Source organism: Lygodium microphyllum, chromosome 2, assembly GCF_053477565.2.
Source record: "Lygodium microphyllum isolate KBCC chromosome 2, Lygodium_microphyllum_v1.1.10, whole genome shotgun sequence".
NCBI classification, from domain to species: Eukaryota; Viridiplantae; Streptophyta; class Polypodiopsida; order Schizaeales; family Lygodiaceae; genus Lygodium; species Lygodium microphyllum.
In genome coordinates this window covers 187,510,870-187,529,945 of record NC_141136.1, presented here as the reverse complement: position 1 = coordinate 187,529,945, position 19,076 = coordinate 187,510,870, and the positions used below count along the sequence as shown (strand labels likewise).

The following is a 19,076-nucleotide window of genomic DNA, read 5'->3' as shown; positions in this document are numbered from 1 at the left end:
TTTCCAACATCCACTCGTCTTGCAGTATCAAAATAAATGGTTGCTTTGCCACATTTTCAACAGTTTGATCATATGGCTGCACATACAATACCTTGCCAGCCTCCTTCAACTTATATGCCTCATGCATCATTGAAACCCAATCATTGTCAAACACCTGACTTCCCATCCGCAACTTGTATGCCAATTGAGCAACCTCTTTTGGTATCATAAAGAATCTATGTCTTGCCCTATCCAAAAGAGAAACTCTGGACATCTACCATGTTTCTTTCTTTGAGCTCATTTTTGCTACGTGTTTAACTGAACCCACGTCAAACAAATCATCCACACAACAATGCATTACATTCTCGTACACAGGCAGATTGTATCTGTCACTATGAGTACCAGCTGATGCCCTTTGTGATCTGCGTATAGAAATATTGTAGCCCTGTCAAGCGCTGTTTTGTAAACCACATTCACGCAAAAGGGACAACCACATCGCTTGGATTGTTTAGGTCTTCGCACAGTTGTGCCTCTTCTGTTGGGCTTACCGCTACGATGGTAATCGTACCGTTCATACCTGACATCCGGGCAGCTTCTCTTTCATGGCCTGCCCTTTCTTAGCCGACTATTGTGCTTGATCTGAATTTCTGCCAAAACTTCTTCCACCTCGTCTATCCGACACTGAAATGTCTCAGTCGCATTCTCTTGGGCCAGCAAAGTATGTTTAAACTCTTCAGCAGATACACTGCACACTTTTTGACAAGCATAAGTAAGCACCAGGGCAGTCACATAGCTTGTTGGAATCCCATGATGCAAGATTTCTGTATACCAATGCCTTTTCAGAAAGCTGAGAGTTTCAGCCAAGCTCCTGTGACATCCGTGATCTCTATCAAAGTGAGCATCCCAAATGATATCAGACCATTCTTCGGCCCATGCAATGTAAAGCTTGTCTTTTGACTTCAAGCACAAGCGACCGTTCGCAGCAATGCATACATTCTCTTTTATTTTTCACCATCTTCGTATATCAATGCTCTTGTACGGACATGCATGCCTCAAGCTCTCGATGGTTGCATGGTTTGTGCCAGTAATATCCTGAGTCATTGTCTCATACAGCGGCCTTGTAAAGGCTAAATATTTGGATGACAAGAAATCTTGCGTGTTAGGCACATTTGTGTGTGGCCATTTGCAGTTATCACTTGAAGTATCATGGTCGTTTGTGAAGGAGTTGTTCCTTGCATTGGATTCCTCGCTGCTTTCAGAAACAGAAACGAATCAACATCTGAGGAGTATACATCTAAAGACATGCAATCTTCTCCATTGCTGTCAATGATGTCTACTGGAATTTGATCCTCTTTAGAAGCATATGCCATGGAGCCTGCCATTTGCAAGGATTACAATGTGTTTACTTAGAAGGGGGGTCGCCTTCTTTGCAGAACGCTTGATTCTATGCATCGCCGATCAGACCTTATCCATTATGTGCATCCAGATCAAGCATCAATTCCGTTGCACGAATCCATTGCCATGCAAACATTCAAAAGTACCTTATCCAGTCAGTGCATCCAGATCAAGCACGAATTCAGTTGCATTTTGCATTCAAATGTACCTTATCCCTTCAGTGCATCCAAAACAAGCACGATTTCAGTTGCATTCTCCATCCAGATCACACACAAATCCAAATCAAGGCATGAATTCTTCGTGCATGTCGCATATTGGGTGCTTCGAAGGTGGTGCAAGCATTCAAATGTACCTTGTCCATTCATCAGCGCATCTGAATCAAGGCACGAATTCTCCATGCATGTTGGGTGCTTCGAAGGTGGTGCGAGCGTTCAAATGTACCTTATCCATTCATACAGTGCATCCAGATCAAGGCACGAATTCTCCATGCATATTGGGTGCTTCGAAAGTGGTGCGAGCATTCAAATGTACCTTATCCATTCATTCAGTGAATCAAGCTGGATCAAGTACGAATTCAGTTAACTGTATTCTCCATCTCTGTAGATCAAGCACGAATCTAGCTGGATCAAGCTTGGCACGAATTCTCCATGAATATCGCGCGCGTACTGGGTTGCTTCAAAGGTGGTGCAAGCCCGGTTTTTTCATTCGAATTTAACTCTGTTTTCTTTTTTTAAAAAATAAAAAACCAGGGCCGAGCACCCCAAGATCCGAGCACTTTTGAGACTGGGCACGCTCGGGGCCGGGCACATTCGGAACCGGGCACATTCGAAGCAGGGTACACGCAGAGCTGGGCATGCATTCATCCAATCGAATTTCGCAATCAACGGTGATCGACGGTCGAGATGATCGGATGTGATGGGGGCAAAAAGGGGGCCGTCGATCACCACTCTCCCCTCCTTAAAGACCCCCCGTTACCATAGACACGAGGAAGGCCCTCAACGTACAACAGCTGCACAAACGACGAGGAGAGCGTGCGAGTGGCGTCCTGTTTGTCGGGCACGCCGATAATGGCCTGGCGGAGTTGAGAGGCGCGGTGGGAAAGGGGCCGTCTGGCTGCATGAGAGCCTGCACCCCGCTTTGCACCTCGGTCCGGCTCACCAGGCCGCCGTTCAATGGCGAGATCAGGGGCAGGCCTACTTGCAGATGGGTGTGGACGAGGAAGGCGTTGAGGGGCTGGTCGCCGAGCAGCGGCAGGCAGAGCATGGGCACGCCGGCGCACAGGCTCTCGAGGGTGGAGTTCCAGCCGCAGTGGGTCAGGAAGCCTCCCACCGCCGGGTGCTGCAGCACCTCGCCTGCGGCGCCCACGCCACGAACAGGCCCCTTCCGCCACTCCGCATCCGCTCGCGGAAGGCCTCTGACGGCTGGCTGTTGGCGGGCGCGTCCAGGCGGGCCACCCAGAGGAACTTGTAGCCGCTCTGCTCTATCCCCGCTTCGATCTCTTCCACCTGCCCTTCTGCCAGCTTCATCCCCTCCTCGCTCCCGATCAACAACACATACAGCACACTGCGTCTTGCGGTGCTGCTGCTCCCCCCCCTGCAGCTGCAGCTCGTCTAGCCATGCCAGGCACGCCTGATCGGTCATTTCACTCCTGCTACTTGATCTTCCACTACTATCCCATTCTCCCAGAAGACATGGCCCAATAAGGCTCATACGGAGACCGCCCCCGCACGGTTCCATTACGGGTGCTAAGGTCTCGACTATCGAACCTTCCAGCGCTCTGCACGAATTCACCAGAATGTGTATCCCGGCTTCTTGAATACCTTCTACGAGGCCGTCCAAGAAGCTCGCAACATGCCGCCTCACCTCAGTGTTGTCTCTCATTCCCAACAGACCATAGCGTGCCGCCGCGTCTGTTTTGCTTGGTAGCCCCAGGCACGATACAACCGCCTCCTCTATTTCAGCTTCTATAAACGACAACAATCACTCGGCCTAAGCCTCGCCATACAGTGTATAACTCACCGCTTACGCTACACTGTGACGGATCTAAGAAGAGATGGTAACTTCCGTTGAGCTAAAATACCTTTGAGCTTGTGCTCCAGGTAGAGAATGTGCAGCGAGAGCGCACTAGCTGTCCACAGCACGGCTGACGGCAGCTCCATCTTACTCGCGAGACCGGCCACCCATCTCCACATGAAGAAGTCGCAGATGATGCAGGAGATAGGGTGGGCAGAGGCCTTCGAATCCTCCACCATCTCTGCAACAAGAGCTTGCCTCTCTTCCAGCCCAGCCAACGTCGTCTTACACACCTCTAGCTTGTCAGTCTCCTCAGCACGGCTGACGGCAACTCCATCTTGCTCGCGAGACCGGCCACCCATCTCCACATGAAGAAGTCGCAGATGCTGCAGGAGATAGGGTGGGCAGAGGCCTTCGAATCCTCCACCATCTCTGCAACAAGAGCTTGCCTCTCTTCCAGCCCAGCCAACGTCGTCTTACACACCTCTAGCTTGTCAGTCTCCTCATCGTCCGACACCCGCTTCTTCGCCCCCAAGCTCACGAATTCAACCGCGCAGAGTTCCTGATCATTCGCTCGCACGTATCCAGCGCCCCCTTCAGAACTAGCATTCTGATCTGCATCTTCGTCAGCATTGTCCAATGCACTACCAGCTTGCCTTTCTACCTCCACAAACGTTTCCTTGCACCCCAACGGAGCAAGCGGAGAGGCTAAGCTGATCATTGGGTTGATGTGGCCCCGTTGCAGGTATGGGAGGAGGAGAAAGTGTGGCTGTTGCCTGGCCATTAGAGCTGGGCTGCAGGGGTGACTACAAATCACCTAGCTCAATGGAATTTAGAACTTACAGACCTAAGGAAAGCGTGAATATCTACTTTGAATTTTTTTGGCGTATTTATTTGCAACCATTGACATCCCTGGCACATGGATCAGCGCACGGATGACACGTTACCCACAGATTACATTTAATTTTTGATGTCAGGAGGCATATTCCACGGTGGATTCCGTGAGGTTTTACGGTGGATTCTATAAATTTAGATGACTGGGGCTCATACACAAAGAGGATTCTTTGTGCGGGAAGTTGATGGGGACGTTTGTCCTTTTCGAACGTTTCATTAATTTAGTGTGTACGTGGGTGATTCCATAGCGGGTGATTTCACAAAATGCATATTAAATTAATAAACGTTTATGAGTTTAGAGTGCGCACTCGTAATAAATTAAGGTTATGATTTATTTCTAACCAGTTGATTTATTTATATAGCTGAAGACTGTAAGGTATTCACTTTTGTCGGTTTAATTGTATTATTTTACTAACGATTGTGAATGCTTCAATTGATGTGTAGAGATAGCAGCAGTGGCGGAGGAAAGCATTGGAGTCTAGTGAGTATTCGACCTTTGGATTATATTTTGATAGGCGTCATGCTTATATTTTATTATGTCTATTAAAACAGCGATTATTGATTATTATTTTGTATGCGTCTATGCGCACGGATATGTTATTTCTATTTTGGACGTTGAGATTAGGCGTGTCAGACTCTATGGGAACCGTCCATTAGCTTTGTTTCTTATTTTTGTAGAAAGCAAACTCAAAAGCTAAAAGCTTGTCATATTTTTGTAAATTGGGCTATTATTGAGCATGAAGATTAAAATATACATAAAATACATCTTTGTGAAGCGTTCACATAAGGCATGGAGGGAGATTGAACCCAATTGGTCTCTTGCTTCTTGTCGTTCATGCTTTTACATTGTTTTTTGTGCAAAAAGGTAGAGTTCATTGTTCTTGGGGACCTTCCGAGATTCACTACGTGAGCATTCTGCGACCGATCTGCGCACAAGTGGTATCAGAGCGAAGCTGAGATCAAGAGCTTCCAATCGCTACCCATCTCGAGCGAAGGCGGAGCTCCAGGAACGATCGAGCTCTACAGTCAATCTCGTCGCGAACCGTCGATACATGCAGACTTCTGGCGATCAAGAACCCCTGTTTCTACTCTCAGATCGCGAAGGATCAGGCTGTACAGACGGAGAACCACGCATCCATCTCCATCAAGTTGTCAAGAAACAGTGAGCAAACTCCATAATCTATCTTTTTCAAAGCTTAATTGTTAAGCTTATAAGCTTAAAAAGAAGCTTATTACTTCAAATCTTTAATCGTGAGATCTCTGAGGATCTTCGATTTTTTCGCGTGGCGAAAAAAATGACCCCTCCCACGTACTGCGCCGTTTTTTTTTTCCCTTCTTTCATAGCTTAAGCTATTAAGCTTAAGCCATTAAGCTTTCAACAAGTTACACAAGACAATCAAGTTCAGCAACTTCAGGTCCTGCACCTCTGAAGTCAAGTTCCGCAAGTCGACTGGAATCAAGTTCTGCAAGTTCTCTAAGTTTTGCAAGTCTGCAACTCTGTAAGTTGGCTAAGTCTGCAACTCTGCAAGTCAGACTAGTCAATTGGAGTTAGAACTGACTAGTGCTCAAAACTCCTAGAAGGTTTGTTCCTATGCAAAAACTCTGAACTGGAAAGTTGTTCGTGACAAAGTATTCCATCTATCTACAGGTTCGTTGAAGTATTTCCAGCAAACGAAGAAGGAAATATTGCAGATTTTCTGAAAATTGAGAAAGAAATACCTAAAAATACATAGCCTTGTAACCCCGAATTTGAGCTACGCTCATCCCGCTAACCTGATTTTGAGTGAGAAAGGTTTATTGAGTTTTACAGGATGACGACGCCACATATGGATGATCCTATGGCTGAAGACGACTTACCTGAGCCTACTATGGAACAAAAGTTGGATCTAATCATGCTGCAATTGGAAGAAGAGCGAAGGGCTAGGCAAGCATTGCAAGCGTAATTGACAAAATTATAAAGAGCGTCTACCGACAAAGAAGAACCTCAAGCTGAAGATTTGATTCGACATATCATCGACGTCACTCTTGAAGCCCAAATCATTCGCAAGGAATCAAAGATAAGTAAATGAAGTTTCAAATTTCGCACTTTCAATGGCATACGAGAAGGAAAGACTGTTTTATCTTTCATTAGCCAGTTTGATGACTATTTCCATGAGAAAACCTATCCAGAAAAAGATAAAATCAAGTGTGTTACTAATCATTTGGTAGACAGAGCATCACTTTGGTGGACTGTAGTACACAAGAGCATAGAATGTCGTGTTACTTGGGAAGATTTCAAGAAGAAGTTCATGCAGAATTTTCTTCCACCGCAATTTCATGAGAAGGCTATCAAGCAATGGGATTTACTTCAACAACGGGATCGTGAGCCTATTCCACAGTATACAGAGCGTTTTTGGAATGCACTCCTACAGCTACGCATGCTTGAAGACGTACCAGAGACGACACATAAGCGGAAGTATATGTCTAGACTCCTTGGACATTACTACGCTGAAGTGAACATGTTCAAGCCTGCTACCCTTGAAGATGCCATCTCACTAGCTCATGACACTGAAGATAAGATACGCGGAAGGGACAGACGACCACAGCAATTCCAAGGCAATTGTAATTATGGATCTAAACAATTCAATTCCAATTTTAGAAAGTTTAATCCAGGTCGTTTTTCATCACCATCTTTCCGCAAGAATTGGGCTAAACCACTTGCATTACCATCCAATGTCAATCCAAATCCTAAGTCTATTCCACAAGCAAATCCAAATGTATCCAGACTTCCAGTCATTCCAAATAATGTAACCAAAGCGAAGCCAATAGTATGCTATAAATGTCACCATCCAGGGCGTCTCGCAACAAATTGTTATTCAAAAAAGCTACCATCACATATCAACTATCTTGGAGCCATGGACGAAGATGAGCATGAGGATATGCCTGATTTCACTGAAGATGAGGATGATCCTACTACTACTTTCGACACTTTATCAGGTATGCTTACTCCACATTTATTGTTGACTATGAAATGTTTGGTGCATAGAAAAGAAAAAACTATGTTGCATGATGACGGTAGTACTCATGAATTTATTTCAGTAAAATTGGTAAATGAATTGAAATTACAGACTATACCTACGCATTATCGCACAAAAGCTACATTTTTAGGCACTAGGTACAATGGCACACAAGAAGTACAAGATTTAGAGATTCAAATTGGTTCATACATTGAAAGAAGAAATTTATTAGTTGTTCCATTACAGTCAAGTGTCATTATTTTAGGAATGCCTTGGAGGCACTAGCATAATCTAAATATAGATTATTCCACGCACACAATGAATATTAATTTTCAAGAAAAATCTATTACATTATATGGTATGCATGCATCTAATGTCTTTCCACTGCTTTCGCATACTCAAGCAAAACGTGCATTACGAAAGAGTACTAAATCATATTTCATTTGGGTGAATGAATTGCAAGCAAAGGAAAATCATATGCACCCTAGGCATAAGGAATTTCTTGCATATTTTAAGGACTGTTTTGCAGAAGACCTACCACCAGGTTTACCACCTTCACGACCAGAAGACCATAAGATTAATTTAATCCCTGGTACATAACCACCTTGCAAAGCACCATATAGGCACAATCAAATAGAGCAAAAAGAAATCCAGAGTTAAGTTGAAGAATTACTAAATAGAGGCTTAATTCGACCTAGCAGTTCTCAATTCGGTGCACCTGTACTCTTAGTTAAGAAAAAGAATAATACCTATCGTATGTGTATTGACTACCGAGCTTTAAATAAGATCACTGTAAAGAATATGTATCCTATACCTAGAGTTGATGACCTTATGGACAAACTGCAAGGATCTTCTATATTTAGTGAAATTGACCTTAAGTCTGGATATCATCAGGTGAGGCTAGATAAATCTGACATATTTAAGACTGCATTCAGAACACAGTTTGGTGATTACGAATTCTTAGTCATGCCATTCGGATTGACTAATGCACTTGTCACTTTCAGTAGAATGATGAACCGTATCTTTCTGAAATATCAGTATTGTGTGATTGTTTTCTTTGATGATATTTTGGTGTTTAGTCAAAGTGAAAAAGAGCATTATGAGCATTTATCATTAGTTTTTCAATTACTGAAAGAAAATCAATTGTTTGCAAATTCTGAAAAGAGTGAATTCTTTAATATAGAAATTGAGTATTTAGGTCATATTGTATCAAAAGAAGGAATTAAAGTTGATCCTAAGAAAATTGATGCAATATTGCATTGGCATGTTCCTAAAAACGTGCATGAGTTACGCTCATTCCTTGGTCTTGCTAGTTTCTATAGGAAGTTTGTACGTAATTTTTCATTACTTGCTTTATCATTAACCAAACTTCTTAAGAAAGGAATTGTTTATCAATGGACTGAAACTCAGCAAAAATCCTTTGACTTACTGAAACGTGCATTAACCAATGCCCCCGTTCTACAATTGCCTGACTTTAATAGACCATTCTTTTTAGTTGTGACCGATGCTAGCGGATCAGGAATATGAGCCGTACTAATGCAAGACAATCATTCAATAGCATATTCTAGTTCTAAGCTGAAACCCTCTGAGCTGAAATATTCCACTTATGACAAAGAACTATTAGTAGTTGTACAAGCATTAAAACAGTGGAAGCACTATTTAATGGGTTCAGAATTCATGATAAAGACCGACCAGCAAAGCATTAGACATTTACTTAGCCAACCCCAAATTTCTGACCGTCATATCAAATGGGCTTCCTTCATTCAAAGTTTTCATCCTATCATTCAATACCAACCTGGAAAAGAAAATGTAGTTGCTGATGCATTGAGTAGAAGACCTGCAATTCATAATATTTCTGTCATATCTTTTGATTCTTTGATTGCTATGAAAGATACATATCACCAGGATATTACTTTTCATTCTGATTGGCAAAAATTAGTTCAAAACAATTTCATTCATGTTGATTCATTGTCATATAATGATGGATTTATGTTTTATGAAAAGAGACTATGTGTTACTATTCCATTCCGATCTTTTGTTTTGAATGAAATTCATTGTCCCCCATATCAAGGTCATAGAGGTATCATATCTACATTACGCATGTTAACTGAAGATTTTTATTGGCCGCATATGGATGCAGATGTATCTAATTTCGTTTCTGAATGTTTGATTTGTCAAAGAATAAAGAGACATCATGGTAAACAGTATGGATTACTAATGCCTTTGTCTATTCCATCTAAACCTTGGAAACATATTTCTATGGATTTCATTACTAGTTTACCAAATACTAAATCTAACCATGACATGATTTGGACAATTGTAGATAGATTTAGTAAGCAAGCATATTTCATTTCATGTAAGAAAACTTTAACAGCATCACAAGCAGCACAATTATTCTTGAAAACTGTTTTTACTAAATATGGATTGCCAAAAGTGATTATTTCAGATCGTGATTCTAGATTTTGTAACAATTTTTGGATTATACTGTTTGTAAATCTAGGCACAAAGATTGATTTCTCATCTGCATTTCATCCAAAAACAAATGGACAAACAGAAGCCACAAACAGCACCATTCTAGATCTTTTACGTGCATATACTATCTCTAAACCTCAGACATGGGATACTCATTTGCATTTATTACAGTTTGCATACAACAATACACCGCACACATCTATAAAGAAAGCACATTTTGAAGTCATTTATGGATATAGATTATCTACACCTGTTACATCTTTGTCTAATAAAATTCAGAGTACTGATGATGTTGCTACTATGCATAACAGTATTTTTGGTGAGATCAAGGATATGATTGCTAAAGCCCAACAATCATATACCAAACAAGCCAACAAGAAAAGACAAGCTATGAATTTCAAAGTTGATGATTATGTTTGGCTGAGAATAGAAAAACGTAGACTGCAAAGTGTAGATAGACATCCAATTGTCAAATTAGCTCCTAGATTCTATGGACCATTTAGAATCATTCATAAGATTAATGATAATGCATTCAAGTTAGAATTACCATCTCATTGGAAAATTCATAATACATTTCATATTAGTTTATTGAGACCATTTAGAGGCCAATTACCTATCCACCCTGTTTATGAAAACCCACCTTTATTAGAGGAAGAGACTGAAATATTTGAACCAGAAGCCATCATAGACACTGACTATATGACCACTAGAACTGGCCGAAGGTATTCTAGATATCTAGTTAAATTTAAGAACCAGCCTGTAGAGGAAGCACAATGGATGCATGCTAGAGACTTAAATGCTTTCCCCACTTTGTTAGCTCCACATTGAGCTAATAGCAATTGAGGTCAATTGCTATTTCACCCCGGGGGTATGATGCCAGGAGGCATATTCCACGGTGGATTCCGTGAGGTTTTACGATGGATTCTGTAAACTTAGATGACCGGGGCTCATACACAAAGAGGATTCTTTGTGCGGGAAGTTGATGGGGACGTCTGTCCTTTTCGAGCGTTTCATTAATTTAGTGTGTACGTGGGTGATTCCATAGCGGGTGATTCCGCAAAATGCATATTAAATTAATAAACGTTTATGAGTTTAGAGTGCACACTCGTAATAAATTAAGGTTAGGATTTATTTCTAACTAGTTGATTTATTTATATAGCTGAAGACTGCTAGGTATTCACTTTTGTCGGTTTAATTGTATTATTTTACTAACGATTGTGAATGCTTCGGTTGATGTGTAGAGATAGCAGCAGTGGCAGAGGAAAGCATTGGAGTCTACTGAGTATTCGACCTTTGGATTATATTTTGATAGGTGCCACGCCTATATTTTGTTATGTCTATTGAGACATCGATTATTGATTATTATTTTGTATGCGTCTATGCGCACGGATATGTTATTTCTATTTTGGAGATTGAGATTGGGCGTGCCAGACTCTATGGGCACCGTCCATTAGCTTTATTTCCTATTTTTATAGAAAGCAAACTCAAAAGCTAAAAGCTTGTCATATTTTTGTAAATTGGGCTATTATTGAGTATGAAGATTGAAATATACATAAAATACATGCTTTGTGAAGCGCTCACATAAGGCATGGGGGGAGATTGAACCCAATTGGTCTCTTGCTTCTTGTCGTTCATGCTTTTACATTGTTTTTTGTGTAAAAAGGTAGAGTTCATTGTTCTTGGGGACCTTCCGAGATTCACTATGTGAGCATTCTGTGACCGATCTGCACACCAATTTTAGACCTACTAAGCGCTCCATGCCTAGACTCGCCCCGACACGCACAGGGGCGGGCGCGATTTTTGCGGGCGGGGGCGGGGGCGGGTGCGGGTGCTGGATGCGTGGCACCCGCCCCTGCATTCTCTTTTTTTTCTTGTGGGGGAGGTGGGGGGCTGCCACATGGCACCCACCTCCCACCTCTCGTTAACTAATAGTATAGATTTCACGAGACTTGTGAGTCATGAGTCATCGGTAATTCATGTGCATACTATATAGTCTAGGTGCTATGAGTGGTTGCAAATAGATGCAAAAAAATTTCAAAGTAGCTATGCACTCCTCCCTTAAGTTTTAGAACCTTTAAGAGACCTATCAATTTTAGACCATGATTTTGATCTCTCATTGTGCATATCTTTACTAACTTGATATTACATGTTATAATATTAATATTCATAGGTTATAAGTTCTAGTTATAGTTCTTTGAACTAAGTATATATGTGTGCATGTGTATACATATGTTAGGAATTCCAATATACACACACAAATACATGTATACATATATATGTATCTTATCTTATTACTATATTATTTTCACTATAGGTTAGAAAAGCCCCAAACCTCCAGAGGGCTTCTCAAACCTACCCCTTTTTCCAACCTCCTTTTTTCAATCATAACCCCCTTCTCCCCTCTCCTCTTTCTCACTTGTAATCTCTTATTTTCTCTTCCCCCTCTATTTTTTAAATTAAAACCCCTTCCCCTCTCTCTTACTTATAATCTCTCTCTTTCTTTTCCCCCTCTCCTTTTTAATTAAATTCCTCCCTCCTCTCTTTCTATCTCATGTGTAAGCCTTAGGTTCTCTCTCTCTCTCTCTCTCTCTCTCTCTCTCTCTCTCTCTCTCTCTCCTTTAATTAAGTTAAACTTCTTTTTAAATCAAAAGTTTCTATCTCTCTCTCTCATTAAAAATTTTAATTTTTTTCAAAAATAAATGTTTTATTTTTTTTTCTTAATTTAAAGTTTTTTAAACATAGTTTTTCACACACTTTAAGAGGGGATAGAAAAAGAGAGAAAAAGAAGAAAACGAAGAATAAAAATAAAAAGACGAAGAGAGGAGAGAAAGAAAGAGGAAAGAGAATAGTCTTTTTTTAATTAATCATTTTTATTCTCCCCCTCTCCTCTCTCTCTCATGTGTAGGGCTAAGGTTCTCTCTCTCTCTCTCTGTGTTAGATTAAATTTTTTTAAAATTAAGATAAGGAGAGAGAGAGAGAGAGAGAGAGAGAGAGAGAAGAAAAGAAAAAAGGAAAAGAGAGGAGAAAGGGGGGAGAAGAAAAGGGGAGAGAGAGACAAAGAGAAGAAAATGAGAGAAAATAATAAGAAGAGAGAATTTGAACACAGAGAGAGAATTATAGAGAGAGGAAATATACAATTTAAAAGAAAAAAATAAAAAGAATATTTTTTTTTAAAAAAAAGAGGAGAGAGAAGAAAAAGAGAGGAGAGAGAGAGAGAAAAGAATAAGAAGAAGAAGAAGAAAGGAAAAGATGAAGAGAGATGGAAAAAAATATAAAAGTCTTTTTAAAATTTAAATATTTTTTTAGAGAGAGAAAGGGAGAGAGAATAATGAGAGGGTGAAAGAGAGAGAAAGAGAAGAAAAATATAAAATTTAAAAGAAAGAGGGAGGAAGAGAAAGAAAAAAATGAAAATTAGAAGATTAAAGGGGAGGAAAAGAAAAGGGAGCGAAGAGAGAGAATAAAAGGAGAGAGAGAGGAGAAGAGATAAAATATAAATATAAAAAGAGAATTATATATAAGAAAAAGATAAAATTTACATAATTTAAGAGAGACTGAGGGAGGGGAGAAAAAAGTGAAAGAAGGAGAGAGAGAGAGAGAGAGAGAGAGAGAGAGAGAGAGAGAGAGAGAGAGAGAGAGAGAGAGAGAGAGAGAGAGAGAGAGAGAGAGAGAGAGAGAGAGAGAGAGAGAGAAGAAGAAGAAGAAGAAGAAGAAGAAGAAGAAGAAAAAATGAAAAAAGAGGAGGGGGGAGAATAAAAGGAGAGAGAGAGAGAGAGAAGAAAAAATAAAATAAAATAGAAGGCAGAGAAAGAGAGAGAGAGAGAGAGAGAGAGAGAAAATTAGATAGGGAATTTTTGGGGGGAGAGAGAGAAAGAGAAAGAGAGAGAGTAAATTAAAAAATTAAAAACAGAGAGGAAAAAGATGAGAGAGAAAGATTAGAAATGGATTGTTGAGCGAAGTTGAACTTCACTCGTTGCTTCAAGATAGTGAAGCTACTGCACAAAGCGGCCTAGCGTTCAGTGCGTATGAGACACAAGTTCCGTATGTATGAGATGCTAGTATGTATTGTTGAGACAGAGGGAGAGAAAGAGAGAGATTTTTAGTTAGAATAGTTTTTGAATAATAGAGAGAGATAGAAACAAGTTCTTAATGAGACACATACACATGTGCACACATGCACATACGCATACAAACAAAGAGAACAATTAAGGTAGGTTTATCTATTGTATATTAAAGAACTAAAGACATAGCTTTAAATATTATAGCTCATAAAAGCTCTAATCCACCTTGACTAAGTGATTCATCAATGGTTTGTCTAGTCTTTAAAATAAAAAAATATACTCTAGGTATTTTGAATGTAAAGAATTTCAATTAGAAGGGTAATAGGTCTCAATGGAGGAGAGAGAGAGAGAGAGAGAGAGAGAGAGAGAGAGAGAGAGAGAGAGAGAGAGAGAGATAGAAATAACTTTTGGATAAGAGAGAGAGGGGGGAGATTAAAACAATTATTGATGAGAGATAAGAGAGAGGTGTCTTTTTAAAAATCATTGATAAGAGAGAAGAGAAAGAAATGTAAAAAGTAGTTTAGATAGAGAGGTAAATTTTTAAAATCAACCTAGGAGAGGCCCAAAATGTAAAGAAGGACTAATCTAACAATTGAAATGAACAAGAAAATAAAAAAATACTCTAAGCTACAAATGACAAGAAATGAACTAAACTGAGATTCCAACATGGCCATGCCATGGAACAACTTCCATTACCATAGCACAATGTAGCCATGGACTGTCATCCAAGTACAAGAAAATGTGAAAGACAAGAAGAATGACTTTTTTGATTTAAATGCCAAAGAATGATGCTACATTAGCACTTCTTGCCTTTTATACTAAAACCTAAGTCCTCTTTCTCTAGGCTCAAGTATTTACAAAGTTTTATACTTGGAATAGGCTTTAACTCTCATGGTGATAATTTGATTCATTACAAATCATCCCCTCCTAGATATATTTTGTCCTCAAAACTGAAGATATTGAGTAGTAGGCAAGTCTATAATGAAGCAAATTATGTCGATGAAGATCCATAAGCATGTGGAAGCATTTTATGTGAAGAAACAATATAATGAACCTGAAACAGTGAATTGACTGCTTGCTGTCCAAACAGGATTGTGTCCAGTAGATTTGCCATAACTATTGACTAGAGTGTCCAAATTCAGTGTTTGAAGAGTAGAAATGAAATACATACCCTGAGGCATCATCCCATATCATCAAAGATCACTTTTTGATGTAGTTAAGGCAATTTAATCAATAACAGTATTTTAAAACAGCAAGTTGTCCTTGCACAGATTATGATAATTCATCTTGCAAAAGCCATGGAAAAGCGTCCAAATAAGAAGAAGGTTGCCAAGTCGACTCTTCCATAGGTAGCCTCTTCCATTTGATTGGGAATTCAATGAGAGTTCGGTTCCTAAGAATCTTTTCACGCTTCCCAATAAATTTTTCTGGTTCATAGATAATTAGTCCATCTTCATCAAGTGGTGGAAGCTCTTCAAGAACTTTACATCCTACCCAATATAATTCTTCAATTGTGATACATGAAAAACATCATGTATACGAGTAGATGAGGGTAATTGGAGTTTATATACAAGCTCTCCATTCTTTTCCAACACCAAATATGGGCCATAAAATCTGTGAGCTAACTTGTTATTTCCACCCTTAAGGGATACATAATGAGTCTTGGGCATCTTCAAGAAGACCCAATCTCCAACATCAAACTCCATGTGCCTCCACCTATCATCAGCATAGGACTTCATGACATCTTGCGCCTTTCATATGTTTTCTTTACATTGCTTCATAATCATCTTCATTCTTTCTAACTCATCCTTCGCTTGTGGATTCAATCTTCATGAAACATGGCTGAAAGAATTTGAACCTTGTATCCATAAAGTGCTTCAAAAGGAGCCATTCCAATGCTCATATGATATGTGTTATTGTAGCAAAATTCAACAAGATGCAACCAATCATCCCAAGATGATTGCATGTCATGACCAAAATGCCTTAAATACACTTTCACCCATCAGTTAACCCTTTCGGTTTGACCATCCGTTTGAGGGTGGTAAGCCGTACTAGGGGTAAGAGCAGTATCCATGGAAGTAAATAAACCCTTCCAAAAATTTTCCAGGAATCTAGTGTCTCTATCCGACACTATCCTCAAAGGCATACCATGTAACTTGAACACTCCTTCCATGAATTGACCAGCTACTTGCTTTGCTGAAAATTGTGTCTTGGTTGGAATAAAATGGGTTGATTTGGTAAGTTTATCCACCACAAAAAAAATGATATTCCAACCATGCCTTGTGATAGGAAGGCATGTAATGAATTCCATTGAAATGTCAATCCATTTTCCTTGTGGAATAGGCAAAGGTTGAAGGAGACTGGCTAGTAATAAAGAAGAATCTTTATTTTGTTGACATTCCAAGCAATGAGAAATATACTCCTTCACATCCCGCCATAAGCCTTTCCAATAGAAACTCTTATGCACTTTGTCAAAAGTCTTAAAGAGACCAAGATGGCCAACCAAGAGTGAAGAATGAATCTCTTGAAGGACTTTTAGCTTAAAACTGCTTTGAGGGATCAAATAGACCTTTCCTTTGTACCATAAAAGTCCATTATGCCATTTGAAGTTTGGATATTCTTCATTTACCCCTTGCTATGATTTTTGCATTATTGTGGCAGCATGCTCCTCCATCATGTATTCCTCTTGTATATAATTTATCCAATCTTTATATATAGTGGAGACAGTATATACATTACATGCCTACATACTAGTGAGCGTGTCTGCCACTACATTGTCTTTTCCAGCCGTGTATGCTATCTCAAAATCATATGATTGAAGAGTTGTCAACCACCTTCTTTGCTTAGGAGACAAGTTAGGCTGTGAGAGGAAGTACTTCAACAATCTATGGTCACTTTTCACTTTAAAATGACTTCCATAAAGGTAATGATGTCATTTTTTGATTACATATAGTATAGCTAGCATCTCTTGCTCATATACATGCATTTGTCTCTCTTTTTCATCAAATTTTTTGCTCTCATATGCAATGACACCATGTTCTTGGGATAAAACAGCCCCCAATCCTCTCCCACTAGCATCCACATAGATCACAAAGACCTTAGAAAAGTCGGAATAAATCAATATGGATGCTGAAACGAGGAGTTGCTTCAGCTCATTGAAGCTTTTGTTGGCTATTTCATCCCAAAAGAAGGCTTCTTTCATTAACCTATCCGTTAATGGTGCAGCCACATGAGCATATTTATTAATAAATCTTTGGTAAAAAGAAGATAAACCAAGAAAACCCCTTAATGAAGTGATATTTGTTGGAATAGGTCAATCTTTCACACATTGGACCTTTTTCGGGTCAACCTTGATGCCGTTTTCTCTAACAATATGTCCCAAGTATTCTACTTCTTTGGTCATGAATGTACATTTGGTTGCTTTAGCAAACAACTTGTGACTCCTCAATATGTCAAAAACTTCTCTAACATGCTGTAAATGCTCATCTTTGTCTCTACTATATATCAATATATCGTCAAAGAACACCAAAACTGTCTTGAACAAAAGTGGCTGAAGTATCTTGTTCATTAAAGCTTGGAATGTGGCTGGAGCATTTGAAAGACCAAAGGGCATAACCATAAAATGATACAATCCCCTCTCAGTCCTAAATGTTATCTTGTATTTATCCCCCTCCTTCATGTGTATTTGATGGTATCCCGATTGCAAATCGATCTTTGAAAAGACCTTGGTATCCTTCAATTTGGATACCTATTTTTGATAGAGGCCTTGTTCAAATTCCGATAATCTATGCACATGCGGAATGAACCATCCTTCTTCTTGACTAGAAGAACGAGAGAAGCAAAGGGAGATTGACTTGGTTGTATAAGACCCATTTCAAGTAGCTCCTTTACTTGGCGCTCAATTTCTTCTCTTTCCACCTTTGAAAGGGGATATGGAGGTTTATTGATAGGCTTGGTATTTGGAAGAAAGTCGATGGTGTGATCCACTTCACACTTTGGAGGAAGAGAGGTAGATGGCTGAAATAAATCATCATACTCTTCCAACAATTTACAAAGACAAGGATCCATATCTTTTGAAGGAGTAGAGGGCTGATCCTCATCAATCTTTGACAAGAGAAGGGTATATATACATGCCTTTTCATTAATCTCTCTCTCTTAATCTTCTTGGTGCTGATCACCTCTAGCTTCTTCTTCTGAATCCCTTGAAGAGTAACTTGTTGTCCATGCCATTGAAATTCCATTTGCTGCCTATTAAAATCCATGGTAAACCTGCCAATACTTTTTAGCCAAATGCAACCAAGTATGACATCAATGGGACCCATCTCGAAGGCAATACGATTCACCGAAGTGATACAAGATGATGAAAAAGTGATGGGAACATTGGAACAAATATAATTACTGCTCTTATAAGCTCTATTTGCCACTTGGATTCTTAGTGATGAAGGCATTTCTTGTGTATACAACTTCAGCCCATCAAGAGATTGTGTATTAACGAAGCTATGTGTACTCCCGGTATTAATAAGAATATAAGCAATTTTTCCATTAATGTAGCCTTTAAGGCATAATGTATTGTCCCCTTTGGAAACATTCCAATCATCACGAGAGATGGAACAAAGCTTCAATGAATCCAAATTTGTCAAAGCATCATCCATAAAGTAACCACCTGGGTCGAATGGAAAACCATCCATAGGGTCATAGAATTCTTCATGGCAATACTCATCATGGTCATGCCTCTCCTCAAGAGTGGGTAAGCAATCAAGCTGAAATAGATTGTCTTCATTTGCCTCAACATACGATTTCTCTTCAAAGATCATGCTCACTTTGACATTCTTGGCTTTGCATTTTGTCTTGTGATTGAGAGACCATTTCTCCCCACATTTGAAGCATAGACCTTTCGCATACATGTTCTTCAACTTGTCATTAGACACATGATTTCCTTGCATAGGAGTTGAGTTTTTGCCACTAATTTCAATCCTCTTTCCATCTGATCTATTTTCAGCATTAAACCTGAAATTACTACCCTATTTTGGTCCATAAACAGTAGGGAATGTAGGGATCTTGCTATAGGTATTTGTTGACTTCCCTCCTCTCACTGAAATTCAGTCTTTGACTACCCATAATTTGCTGCAGTTCTAGTGGATTGGTTTGACTGAAAATGTTGCCATGTTCTTTGCTGAAAAGTCTTGTATTTTTTACCATACCTTTCAGCCAATTGTATGGCAGCTTGTAAAGAGGATGGTTTCATAGCTCCCACTTGCGACGATAGAGA

General features: G+C 39.7%; 1 protein-coding gene across 1 annotated transcript; it reads right to left on the bottom strand.

Moving 5' to 3' along the window:
- Window positions 1-253: 253 nt before the first annotated feature.
- LOC148040714 (UDP-glucose iridoid glucosyltransferase-like) lies at window positions 254-4,153 on the bottom strand. Its single transcript, XM_087664811.1, is given in 6 exon segments — window positions 254-424; window positions 2,533-2,726; window positions 2,729-2,984; window positions 3,115-3,338; window positions 3,455-3,773; window positions 3,872-4,153. Coding segments are annotated over 6 exon segments (1,401 nt in total). The 5' UTR covers window positions 4,109-4,153.
- Between the last annotated feature and the right edge of the window lie 14,923 nt (window positions 4,154-19,076).